The sequence below is a fragment of the Triticum dicoccoides genome, chromosome 4B, assembly GCF_002162155.2.
Source record: "Triticum dicoccoides isolate Atlit2015 ecotype Zavitan chromosome 4B, WEW_v2.0, whole genome shotgun sequence".
Lineage (NCBI taxonomy): Eukaryota > Viridiplantae > Streptophyta > Magnoliopsida > Poales > Poaceae > Triticum > Triticum dicoccoides.
Window position 1 is genome coordinate 499,147,205 of NC_041387.1, and position 13,850 is coordinate 499,161,054.

Below are 13,850 nucleotides of genomic sequence, written 5' to 3' on the forward strand. Positions count from 1 at the left end.
GTAAACCCGTGGTGCCTCGATCATTTGGTAGCACTTCATATTACAGGCCATGCGATATTGGTTAATGTGTACTCACATAAACCAAAGGAGGCGCATGTTGATGAGTTTTGCCGTGGCTCCCGCCGTCAGTCCGACATCACGGATGTGCTCGGGCATTTTCATATATGTGGTACATATGAGTTGCGTATGGGGTGCTGGATAGCCTGGACATATAGAACCGATTTGAGGGGTTTGGTTGGGTGGCAAAAAGATGACTAGGCCATCCGCACAAAGCGTGTAAAGAGGATTTCGGGTCTGATTGTAGATGCTCTAACTCAGCTCCAAAGTCAAAGACCAATGATCTCTCTATTTATACACCATAATCATTAGCATCAAGCTTAGTCCGGCACGGTACTACTACAAAATATAAAAATAAAAACAAACGCTCGTATTAATCATGCAATACTCCTGCCAACGCCATAAAACCAAACCAAAGGAATGAACAAAAAATGTACACCACCCCGGGGAGAAAAAGTCAGCTCAGCTCAGCTCCACGCACGCACGCTCCTCATCTCCACGTGGATTTGTCGGCGTCGTCGGCTCCGGCCTTCTCGGCCAGAAGCGACGTCCGCGCGTTGGTCGACGGCCGGTGAGCCGCCCGCGGCGATCGGTGCTCCTGCATTGCCCAAAACGAAAACCAAGGATTCATTCACCTCCCAAAGCCTATGAATATGATGCATGCTGCCGTTGGCTGATGGAGTGCGTGCGTGTGCGTACCGTGCGGAAGGGGAACTCGTCGCCCTCGAGCATGTGCACGATCTGCCCCATCTTGGGCCGCTTGTGCGCATCGGAGTCGATGCAGCGGAGGCACACCAGCAGCACCCGGTTGAGCACCCTGGGCGCCGGCACCGGCACGATGCGCGGGTCCGCCAGGTCCTCCACGCGCCGGCTCCCCACCATCCCCCTGAACCACTCCACCAGGTTCACCTCGCCCGCCGGCCGGTTGTAGTCCACCGGGCTCCTCCCGGAGATGAGCTCCATCAGCAGCACGCCGAAGCTGTAGATGTCGCTGCTCTCGTTCAGCATCCCTGTCGAGGCGTACTCCGGGGCCACGTACCTGCACAAGAAAATGTTTACATTCTCATAATAGAATCTTCTTCTTTTCTGTAGTGAATCGAGTGATGCAAGTATGAGCGGTATGGATTGAACCCGACGCACCCGAACGTGCCCATCACACGGGTCGTCACGTAGCTGGAGCCGGAGCCGAGGACCTTGGCCATGCCGAAGTCGGACACCTTGGGGTTCCATTTCTTGTCCAGAAGGATGTTGCTGGACTTGATGTCCCGGTGCACCACCTTGGGCTCCAGCCCTTCGTGCAAGTAGGCAATACTGCAACAAAATGCCCATGAACAAATCAGCTGCATCAGCATTTAATCCTACCCCGTGCGTGGGTAACAAACTGACAATAGAAGGCCGTAACAGAATCAGTGGTGTCTTCGATCGCGATGTGCTACGAGATAAGCCACATGATTGAGTGTGATGAGCTTGCTTTAAACAGAAACCGAAACGAACCCTTTGGCTGTCCCGATGGCGATCTTCAAACGTATCTCCCATGTCAGCGGGCTGACGGGGCCGACGTCCCCGTGCAGCCACTGCTCCAAGTTGCCGTTCTCAACAAACTCGTACACGAGCATCCTGTGAACACACACACAATGTGATGATGATGATGGCGTTAGCTACCACACGCCACTCAGTCAGCTCAGCTGCCTTTCTTCTTCATGATCCATCCGAAATGCAGGCAGAAGTGCGCTTACCGTTTAGGCCCTTCTGCGCAGTAACCGATGAGGCCGGCGAGGTGCTTGTGCCTCACTCTGCCGATGGCTTCAACCTCCACCTTGAATTCCTGCTCGGCCTGACCCCTACAAATTACAAAACCAATCCAACATTCAGATCAAAATCCTGCTTGTTAATAAGTTCATACTGCATCTCTGATCGTATGTGCAAAAAATTCTTCAAATCCTCACTGTTCCATTTCAAATCATCTAGAGTTGATTACTTATGGAGTGAGCTCTCCGAATGACCTGAAAGATGCTGTTGGAACCTCAACAGAAAACATTCTAATTTCTGAACCCGTGTGCAGGAAGGAAGGGATATTTACGGCTGCTGTTACGCATGTGTTGATCTTCAGAGATCCATGTGGGTGCATTTGGTTCACTTCAAAGTTAAAACAGCTCCAAAGATGGCACATACTACTACTATATTTCTGATTGGATATTTGTAGGATCAGGAAAAAGGGAGGAAAGTTCGGTCACCGCTTTGCCTTTTCTGTTGCTTTATCTTTTCTTGAAAGTAAGGACATCCATGAGATCGGTGCATATGACCGCCGACGGACGGACAGACGATCTCAAGTTCTCAACCAACCAAGTAGATGGACAAATACTACGTGCCCTCACAAAAAAGCACAAAAAGAGCCACCTACACCTACCCATATCTCAATCATGTGTAACCGGGAAACGAAACAAAAGCAATTTTGCCATTCTCTGTAGCATTGACTTAATGCAACGATAGTGCTGTATAACTAGTACACGGGTACAATTAATTTGGTTCACAGGAGTATCCAGCACAACGGAGACCAATCCTATCAATAATCACACACATAATATAATGCTAAAAAGAATATAGGGTGTGAAACGCCCTGCATTTTATTTGGCCCTTGAGTCAAATGACATCACAAGATTCTGATGAACTCGGCATAAACGATAATCTTAACAAAGCTGAGATTGTGCACTTCAATTAACAAAGAACATGCTTGCCACAAGTTTATTTTGCCCTTAACAAAGGTTAAAATGACGGCAATGTTAAGCCACAGCCAACAGCAGAGCTACAACTAGTACCGCACTTACTGTGACTAATTACCAACACATGCACGGACTAATGGAGACCAAGCCAGAATTGAGTAGAAATGTACGATGTGGAAGCAAAAGCCTCTCTGCAAAAGGACAAATTGGGCCTTTAACTTAACAGAAGCATGCAAGTTCATTTTTGCCCTTTTGATATGACCAGGTATACCGTATACGAGCAGCAATCTTGAAGCCACACCAACAGGAAAACTGCAACAACCTCACTTACCGTGACTAATTACCAAACACTTGCATTTAGCCCAGGAAAGCACCAAAGGTACACGCACAGTCGAAATCCATGACCACATAGTTGTACAGTACTGCAAGCTTTGACCCATTCAGCCATTTACCTACCCGAGCTACCGCACAGATACTACTACAAGGGAACAGACATGCATCCTGTAGTTAACTTTCGTTTTGACACCGTTTTATTTATTAATCTTGAAGTCAACAAATTAAGTACTGCTTACGTTTCTACCATGTTAGGACGAAACAGAGTAAACAGAGCACTGCAATTCAATACGGTAAACAGTGACGGGGAGAAAGGGTGCTCACTTGTGATCGAAGAGGTTCTTGACGGCGACCACCTCGCCGCCGGCAAGCACGCCGCGGTACACCGTGCCGTAGCCTCCCTCCCCGACCACGTTCGCCTCGCGGAACCCGCCCGTGGCCGCCTCCAGCTCCTCCAGCTCATACCACCTCCCCCAGCCCATCTCCACCCCGGGCGCCGCTCCGCCTCCGCTGATCCTCTCCAGCTTCTTCCGCACCGGCGACTCCAGGGAGCTGGCCGCCGCGGACGAGCTGGCCACGTCGGAGGAGCTCGTGCCGACCTCGGCCCCGACCTCGGCGTACTTCTGCTTGGGCGTGGAGGTCGGGAGGAGCGAGCCGGAGGAGAGCGCGTGGTCGACGCGCGAGGACTGCGGCTTGGCCCCGCCCCCGCGCCGGCGCGCCAGGTATGCGGCGATCGACGCGGCCGCGACGACGAGGAGCAGGACGACGGCGCCCGCGAGCGCGGCCTCGGCGGCGGTGGACAGGCCGATGAAGGACCTGCCGCCGCCGACGTCGGCGGAGGCCGCGGGCGGCGGGCCGGCGGCGTCCATCGCTCGCGCGGTGGAGCTCGGTTGGTGGGCCCGCCCAGGCCCGGTTATACGGAGGGTGGCGACGTAGTGGAGGGTGGTGGTAGTGTTGGAGGGAGGGAGGGAGGCGCCGGTGGAGCGTGTCTGCGTGCGCCTGCGTTATATGGAGTTATGATGAGTTTTTTCGCTCCCGCTAACGTTGGTGGACTCGGCGCACCGTGGACCCCGTCCATTATTGTTTTTGTTTGCTTGCTTTCTCTCGCGGCTCATGCATTGATTTCTGGAGATCGAGTCATTTAAGTTGATCGGGGACGTATCAACCATCTAACCCAATGCGACGTGATGCGAGAGCACATTTTAGATTGCCAGATGTGTGAAGTGAGCGGATATCTCTGCATTTGTGTAGGCAGCCACAATCTGGAGCGATTTACTGCTGCAATGCGACTGCAGATACCTCTGCATTTGCGTGGGCAAGTCAATCTAGAGCAATTTATTAGTGCAATGCTGTTTGGGGTGATGATGGTGTGAGCCGCTGGTCCGGGTCCATGGACGGAGGGGGTGTTGGGCTTTGCCGTTGGACGGGGAGGCGTGTAGCTTTGTTTTGGTGTGCTCTACGTGAAACGGTCGTTGGGTGGGGCCGGGGAGCGCCTAGATCCGGGCCCACCTTCGGAGCGACGCCCCGTGAATGCTGTGCCTCGGTCTATTCGGGCATTTGATTGCGCAGGGGCCGGCCATTTCTCCGAGTATGAGGCTATTTATAGATGTACAGAAACTCCGTATGTACGTACTCACACATTTCTACGGCAAACGACCGCTCGTATTCATCATGCATGTACAAACAATACACAGTCGGAATACATGCTGATTTCAGCCCTCCATTGGTTGCAAGAGGCAACACGGGCTTCAACTCGCTTCTACAGTCGTTTTCTCAGGCGTCACGGGCTCACTCACAGTCACAGCCCATGTAGCCCTGTTACTGTTACTGTTACTCACCCCCAAGTCGATCAAAAGATCCTACTGCTCCTTTTACAGAAGGACGTACACCATGTAATCAACCGAGGGGTTTCTCGGGGAAGCTTTGACAGTGACAAGCAAGTAAGTTAAGCAAGCACATCTTTTTGGTGGATTAACTAAGATTTCACCAGCAACGTTCAGAGGTTCTTAGGTAGGTAGGCTAGGTATCGTTGCCGGGTTCCCGCAAAAAAAAAAAAAAAGAAGGTATCGTTGCCGGGAAAGCGACGAGGCCAAGAGACCAACGGATAGACAATTGGTTTGGCTTGGCTTGGAAACCAAGCGCTTGTGCAGATAGATGGGAGGTGTGCCAATGCGTTTTGGAGGACGTCCATCACATAGCCGAAAAGTGCATGCAGCGGCCGAGCTCCATAGAGCTCTTTATTTTCTCTCAACGAAAAATACTATTTTCACACTTCAAAAAATTCTGAAAAAAGGTATACACATAGACATACATTTGTAGTATACACGTACTACAGAATTTCATGAGCACATATGTTTTTTCATTATCATAATTATCTATTGTTCATATGTGATGTACACAAAAAAGACAAATGCATATATTAACATGGGATTTTACTTTGTTGTATTTGAGCCAGATATTTGTCTTTTTGTGTGTATTATGCAAATAATCGAACTAGTTGACGAAGCTTTATACACACTTGAATAACATGCATATGTATTAATAGATTGACATTTTTTAAATCTTTTAAATATATTTTTTGAGAAACGGGCTCAATGGAGCAGGTCCTTTGTAACGCCGCCCTCATCACATAGCCATTTAAATATTTTTCTACCGGAAACTTGATTTGAGGCACCTCTAAGAAAAAAAAAGTGAGTCAGTTAATTGTCATTTTCTTTTATAATGTAGTACTTCATCTGGTAAAATATAGTGTATATTGGTTTGCTTAAGTTAAATTTTGTAAACTTTGACCAAGTTTATAGAAAAATATATCAACGTCTATAGTACCAAATCAGCACCATTAGATTCTCGTGAAATATATTTCCATGTTTATGTACATTTCTTGTATTAAAAAGTTTTCTACAACTTTGGTTTAACCTAATAAAAGTTTGACTTAAGACAAATTATTATGCATTTAAATAGATGGTATACTAATTAGTACCAAATTGATCATTATGTGGGCGTTGCCAACTTAATTTTGTACAAACTAGTGCCAAAAATAGAACTTCTTCCTTTTGGGTTTAAAAGATCTCCAATCATTTTTAAGTTTGTAATCTAACCATCAAAACATGTGCATTACTAAATACTTATTCGAATGAAATTATTAGCGACATGTATTTGTGTGGCATAGCATCAATATTTAATTGGTCAAGTTGATAATCTTAAAATATGTGCAGGTCCTATTAAACCGAAAGAGGGGATAATACACCACAAAGTGTAAGACATATTTTTAATCAAATCTCATATCATATAGCTAGCGTGTGTCTTCCCATCGCTAAAAAAACCACGATGTCGAGGCCATCACCAAGGAGGAGGTGAAGGTGGGTATTTTTACCATGCCAAGTGACAAGGCTCTGGGGCCGGATGGTTTTATGGATGCTTTCTTTAAATCTTGTTGGAACATAATAAATGTGTACATCATGCTCGCTATTCGCTTCTCTGACCTACATGCCTTCCATTTTCATTGCCTAAACTCAGCTGACTTTGCCCTTACTCCACAGAAGGATGGTGCTGAGGATATATCACTTTCGCCCCATTAGTTTTATTCATGCCATCACAAAGATTATTGCCAAGCTCATGTCCAACCGCTTAGGCCCCCACATGAATAGCCTCGTTTCTCAATCCCAAAGTGCCTTCATCAAAAGGAGGTGCATATATGGTAACTTCATGTATCTGCGCAATCTTGCCAGATGTTTCCACCACAACAAAAGTTTGGCGTTGCTCTTCGAGTTTGACTTTAAAAACATATTTCATTCGGTTCATTGGGCAACCTCCTTGATCTACTCAACTACCCGATGGGGAACGAAGCATGAAAATAAAAAAATCCTACGAACACCCAAGATCAATCTAGGAGATGCGTAGTGACAAGAGGGGAGTGAGTCTACATACCCTTGTAGACCAAAAGCGTTAACGATCTAGAGATTGCGGTTGGTGTAGTCGTACTCGCGTCGCTGTCCAATCCGATCTAAGCACCGCACGTGCGACACCTCTGAATTTAGCACACATACGACTTGGTGACCTCTCCTCCATCTTGATCCAGCAAGCGAGGAAGAAGAGATAGATGAGATCTGATCCAACACGATGGTGTGGTGGTGGTGGCAGCGAAACTACGGCATGGCTTCGCCAAGCACTACACGGACGAGAAGTGGAGGGAGAGGGCAGCCGTCGTGGTCAAGGGATGGTTGTCCCTTGCGCCTCCTCTCTATTTATATAGGTGGAGGGACATGGCCAACCCTTTCCCCTCCTCCAAGGGAGGGGGTGGTGGACAAGGAGGGGAGGAGTGCCCTCGAAGCCAAGTGGAGGGTCCTTCCCTTTACGGTTTTCCACCCCTAGGCGCATGGGCCTTGTAGGGGTTGATGCCCCTGGCTCATTAAGGCCAGAGCGCCACCCTACATCCCATGCTACTATATGGGATGTGGTGGAACCCTCCAAGGACTTCCGGAACCCTTTGAAACCTTCCAGTGACTTTCTGGTACAATAACGGAAAAACTGAACTTTTTCTCGGAACCCCGACAACAACTTTCCATAAATAAATCTTTACCTCCGGACCATTTCGGAGCTCCTCACGACGTATGAGATCTCATACAGGACTCCAAACAACCTTCAATCACCAATGTTAATATCTCATTACTACCCTAGCGCTACCGAACATTAAGTGTGTGACCCTACGGGTTCGAGAATCATGTAGACATGACCGAGACATCTCTCTGGTCAATAACCAATAGCGGGACCTGAATTCTCATATTGATTCCTACATATTAAACAAAGATCTTTATTGGTGGAACCACGATGTCAAGGATTTATTTAATCCCGTATGCAATTCCCTTTGTCCGGCGATATGTTACTTGCCCGCGATTCGATCATCGGTATCTTCATACCTAGTTCAATCTCATTACATACAAGTCTCTTTACTCGTTCTGTAATACAAGATCTCGTGACTAAACTCATTATCCACATGAAGCTTCTTGTGATGTTCTATTACCGAGAGGGCCCAGAGATATGTCTTCATCACACGAAGAGACAAATCCTAGTCTCAATCCATGCAACCCAATAGACACCTTCGAAGATACCTGTAGAGCACATTTATGATCACCCAGTTACAATGTGATGTTTGATAACACATAAAGTATTCTTCCGGTATCCGGGAGTGACCTGATATCATGGTCTAAGGAACCGATACTGGACATGAAGAAAGTGTAGCAAATAACTAAATGATCAGATGCTTAGCTTATGGCTGGGTCTTTCCATCACATCATTCTCCTAATGATGTGATTGAAGGAAATATGCCCTAGAGGCAATAATAACGTTATTATTTATTTCCTTATTTCATGATAAATTTTTATTATTCATGCTAGAATTGTATTAACCGAAAACTTAGTACATGTGTGAATACATAGACAAAACATAGTGTCCCTAGTATGCCTCTACTTGACTAGCTCGTTTATCAAAGGTGGTTATGTTTCCTAACCATAGACATGTGTTGTCATTTGATAAACGTGATCGCATCATTAGGGTAATGATGTGATGGACATGACCCATCCGTTTGCTTAGCATTATGATCATTACAGTTTCACTGCTACTGCTCTCTTCATGACTTATACTTGTTCCTCAGACTATGAGATTATGCAACTCCCGAATACCGGAGGAACACTTTGTGTGCTACAAAACATCACAACGTAAATGGGTGATTATAAAGGTGCTCTATAGGTGTCTCCGAAGGTGTTTGTTGGGTTGGCACAGATCGAGATTAGGATTTGTCACTCCGTGTTTCGGAGAGGTATCTCTGGGCCCTCTCGGTAATACTCATCACTATAAGCCTTGCAAGCATTGTGACTAATGAGTTAGTTGAGGGATGAAGTATTACGGAACGAGTAAAGAGACTTGCCGGTAACGAGATTGAACTAGGTATCATAATACCGACGATCGAATCTCGGGCAAGTAACATACCGATGACAAAAGGAACAACGTATGTTGTTATGCGGTTTGATCGATAAAGATCTTCGTAGAGTATGTAGGAGCCAATATGAGCATCAAGGTTCCGCTATTGGTTATTGACCGGTGATGTGTCTCGGTCATTTTTACATAGTTCTCGAACCCGTAGGGTCCGCACGCTTAACGTTCGATGACGATTTGTATTATGAGTTATGTGATTTGATGACTGAAGTTTGTTTGGAGTCCCGGATGAGATCACGGACGTGACGAGGAGTCTCGAAATGGTCGAGACGTAAAGATCGATATATTGGAAGGCTATATGCGGACATCAAAAAGGTTCCGAGTGTTTCGGGTATTTTTTTCGGAGTACCAAAGAGTTACGAGAATTCGCCGGGGGAAGTAATGGGCCTTAATGAGCCATACGGGAAAGGAGAGAAGGGCCTCAAGGGGTGGCCATGCACCCCCAATGGGCTGGTCTGAATTGGACTAGGAAGGGGCGGCACCCCCTCCTTCCTTCTCCCCTCTTCCTCTTTCCCTCCTTCTCCTACTAGGAATAGGAAAGAGGAGGGGAATCCTACTTAGACTGGGGAGTCCTAGTAGGATTCCCCACACCTGGCGCGCCCCCCTTGGGCCGGCCACCTCTTCCCTCCCCTCCTTTATATACGTGGCCAGGGGCACCCCATAGACACAAGTTGATCTTTTAGCCGTGTGTGGTGCCCCCCTCCATAGTTTTCCACCTCGGTCATATCGTTGTAGTGCTTAGGCGAAGTCCTGCGCGGTAACTTCATCATCACCGTCACCATGTCTTCGTACTGAGGAACTCTCCCTCGGCCTCAGCTGGATCTAGAGTTCAAGGGACGTCACCGATCTGAATGTGTGCAGATCGCGGAGGTGCCGTGCGTTAGGTACTTGATCGCTTGGATCACGAAGACGTTCGACTACATCAACCGCGTTACTTAATTCTTCCGCTTTCAGTCTACAAGGGTACGTGGACACACTCTGCCCTCTTGTTGCTATGCATCACCTAGATAGATCTTGCATGATCATAGGATTTTTGTTTGAAATTACCGCGTTCCAACAGTGGCATCCGAGCTAGGTCTATGCGTAGATGTTATATGCACGAGTAGAACACAAAAGAGTTGTGAGCGATAATAGTCATACTGCTTACCACCAACGTCTAACTTTGATTCGGCGGTATTGTTGGATGAAGTGGCCCGGACCGACATTACATGACCGCGTTCATGAGACTGGTTCTACCTACGTGCTTTTGCACAAAAGTGGCTGACGGGTGTCTGTTTCTCCAACTTTAGTTGAATCGAGTTTGACTATGACCGGTCCTTGTTGAAGGTTAAAACAACACACTTGAGAAAAAATCGTTGTGGTTTTGATGCGTAGGTAAGAACGATTCTTGCTAGAAGCCCATAGCATCCATGTAAAACTTGCAACAACAAAGTAGAGGACGTCTAACTTGTTTTTGCAGGGCTTGTTGTGATGTGATATGGTCAAGGCATGATGTGATATAAATTGTTGTATGAGATGATCATGTTTTGTAACAAAGTTATGGGCAACTAGCAGGAGCCATATGGTTGTTGCTTTATTGTATGCAATGCAATCGCCATGTAATTGTTTTACTTTATCACTAAGCTGTAGCGATAGTCATAGTAACAATAGTTGGCGAGACGACAACGATGCTACGATGGAGATCAAGGTGTCGCGCCGGTGATGATGGAGATCATGACGATGCTTCGGTGATGGAGATCATGAGCACAAGATGATGATGGTCATATCATGTCACATATTTTTGATTGCATGTGATATTTATCTTTTATGCATCTTATTTTGCTTAGTACGGCGGTAGAATTATAAGATGATCCCTTATTAAATTTCAAGGTTTAAGTGTTCTTCCTGAGTATGCACCATTGCTATAGTTCGCCGTGCCGAGACACCACGTGATGATCGGGTATGATAAGCTCTCCGTTCACATAAAATAGGTGCAAGCAAGTTTTCCACCCGTAGAATACTCGGGTTAAACTTGACGAGCCTAGCATGTGCAGATATAGCCTCGGAACACTGAGACCGAAAGGTCGAGCGTGAATCATATAGTAGATATGATCAACATAGTGATGTTCACCATTGAAAACTACTCCATCTCACGTGATGATCGGACATGGTTTAGTTGATTTGGATCAGTGATCATTTAGATGACTAGAGTGATGTCTATCTAAGTGGGAGTTCTTAAGTAATATGATTAACTAAACTTTAATTTATCATGAACTTAGTCCTGATAGTATTTTCCAAATTATGTTCTAGATCAATAGCTCGTGTTATAGCTTCTCTATGTTTTTTATATGTTCCTAGAGAAAACTAAGTTGAAAGATGATAGTAGCAATGATGCATACTGGGTCCATGATATGAGGTGTATCCTCATTGCTGCACAGAAGAATTATGTCCTTGATGCACCGCTAGGTGACAGACCTATTGCAGGAGCAGATGCAGACGTTATGAACATTTGGCTAGCTCAATATGATGACTACTTGATAGTTTTGTACACCATGCTTTACGGCGTAGAACCGGGAATTCAAAAACGTTTTGAAATGTCATAGAGCATATGAGATGTTCCAAGAGCTGAAATTGGTATTTCAGACTCATGCCCGTGTCAAGAGGTACTTTGCCTAAAAGACGGAGGAGAATTGCTCAACTAGTGAGCATGTGCTCAGAATGTCTTAGTACTACAATCACTTGAATCAAGTGGGAGTTAATCTTCTAGATAAGATAGTGATTGACAGAGTTCTCTAGTCACCATCACCAAGTTACCGGAACTTTGTGATGAACTATAGTATGAAAGGGACACTACAAAAAAAGACACATTCGTGACATTTTGGGCCGAACGAATTTTTTTCCTGTCATACTTATGACACTTATGATGATAATTGTGACAAAACCTGGTATCATCATAGATGTGGTGGGCTCCTACTTCTATGACAAAAAATCATGACATAAAATGGGATTTTCATCCTGGGCGGGCCGGAGACGCAGCTGCATGATATTCTTTGGGCCGTCCATGATGGAAAAAACCGTGGTAGAAGCGAGGGCAAGGAAAATATCGAGGTGTTCCCAGTTACGGTGGGTGGTCGGGGCCGAGCGATGCATGGAGGTTTGCGCATTTCTCTCGTACACGCACACGCGTGGGTGCGAGGCGTTGGGCTCTAACTGAACTCGAGCGAGGCGTTCGCCTACTGAACCCGAGCAATTGCACTGCAGGCTACGCGTTACTGAACCCGAGCGATCGATTGATGGCTGTTAACTGAACCCGATCGAGCAATTCCTTCGCTACTGGTGCTAACTGAAGCCGATCGATGCTGCCTCTGGATGAACAATGAGCGTTGCAGGGGGGGTTTGGATGAATAGTTCCCGGTGGGGGTGGATGAACAGGACCCCGTGGTGTTGCCTCTGGATGAACAGGACCCCGATCGATCGAGCCGGTTGGGGCTGGATGAACATGACCCCGTGGAGGGCTGGATGAACAGAACGACCCCGTGGAGGGTTGGATGAACAATAGATGGTGGAGGGGTGGATGAACAGTAGCCCGTGGAGGGGTGGTTGAATAGGATCCCGTGGAGAGGGGTGGTTGAACAGTAGCTAGTGGAGTAGCGCGCGGTGGAGGCTGGATGAACATGAGCCCGTGGATGAACAGTCGCAGGTGGAGGCTGGAGGAGGTCGACGGTGGATGAACAGTAGCCCGTGGAGGCTGGAGGAGGTCCACAGTGGAGATGAACAGTATCCCGTGGAGTCCCATTTTGCGGTACGCCACACCCTCCCGATGAACAGGACCTCCGTTTCGACCGTAGCGCTCCAACACAAGTCTGTTTCCTTCGTTTTGCGGTACGCCACACCCCTCCCGATGAACAGGGCCCCGTTTCGACCGTAGGAGATCCAACACAAGTCCGTTTCCTCTGTTTTGTGGTATGCCAGACCCCTCCCGATGAACAGGATCCCGTTTCGAACGTGGCCGGTCGAACACAAGGCCGTTTCCTCCGTTCTGTGGTACGCCAGGCCTCATTTCCGTCGGCTATTCCGTCCATGCCGGTTGGCTCCCATGCATTACGTTGCCTCCCAATGAACACGACGCATTCCGTTGCCTCCCGATGAACGCGGCGCATTCCGTTGCCTCCCCATGAACACGACGACGATGCAGTTTCTTCGTTCCGACCCAGCCATGTACACGAGCCCTGGCCGTACGTATGTGTGAGTAGGCGTTCGAGACCCCGCCCATATGTACGTACGTGGCCGTATTTTCTTTCTTGCACCCTGGCCGCTGTACATACGTGTACATGCTACATGCGCGCCTCTACTACGACACGTGCGCGCCTCTATATCGACCAGTATGTACATACACATTGGCGACCAGAATGATGATGGTACGTATGCTTTGACCAGGTGGGTCCCGACTGTCAGGCACTTCCTTGCGTGCGAAGATGTGGCTGGTGGGTCCCAGCAGTCAGGGGGCGAATCATTTTTTTTGCCTGTAATATGGACACACTTCCTTGCGTGCGAAGATGTAGCTGGTAGTTCCCTACTGTCAGGTGGAGGAATCGTTATTTTCCGCATAATAAGGAGGCACTTCCTTGCTACGGCCGTGGACCCAGCTGTCAGCCTCTCCACGTACAGTCCATGTCCGATGGAAGTCGTTCCTTGACCATGTTGACCACGCCGTGCCGAGAGCACCAGGGCGGTGGACGATGACGAGGCCTAGGAAAGGGACGACGCGGA

At 47.6% G+C, this 13,850-nt stretch overlaps 1 protein-coding gene across 1 annotated transcript; it reads right to left on the bottom strand.

The window, feature by feature from the left end:
• Positions 1-329: 329 nt before the first annotated feature.
• On the bottom strand, positions 330-4,062 carry LOC119291097 (probable receptor-like serine/threonine-protein kinase At4g34500). The gene is made up of 6 exons (XM_037569810.1): positions 3,435-4,062; positions 1,794-1,898; positions 1,552-1,674; positions 1,198-1,368; positions 757-1,096; positions 330-655 (listed from the first exon to the last, which is right to left on the bottom strand). Exons 1-6 carry the CDS (start codon positions 3,977-3,979, stop codon positions 548-550), a joined length of 1,392 nt encoding a protein of 463 aa, XP_037425707.1. The 5' UTR covers positions 3,980-4,062; the 3' UTR covers positions 330-547.
• Positions 4,063-13,850: the final 9,788 nt, after the last annotated feature.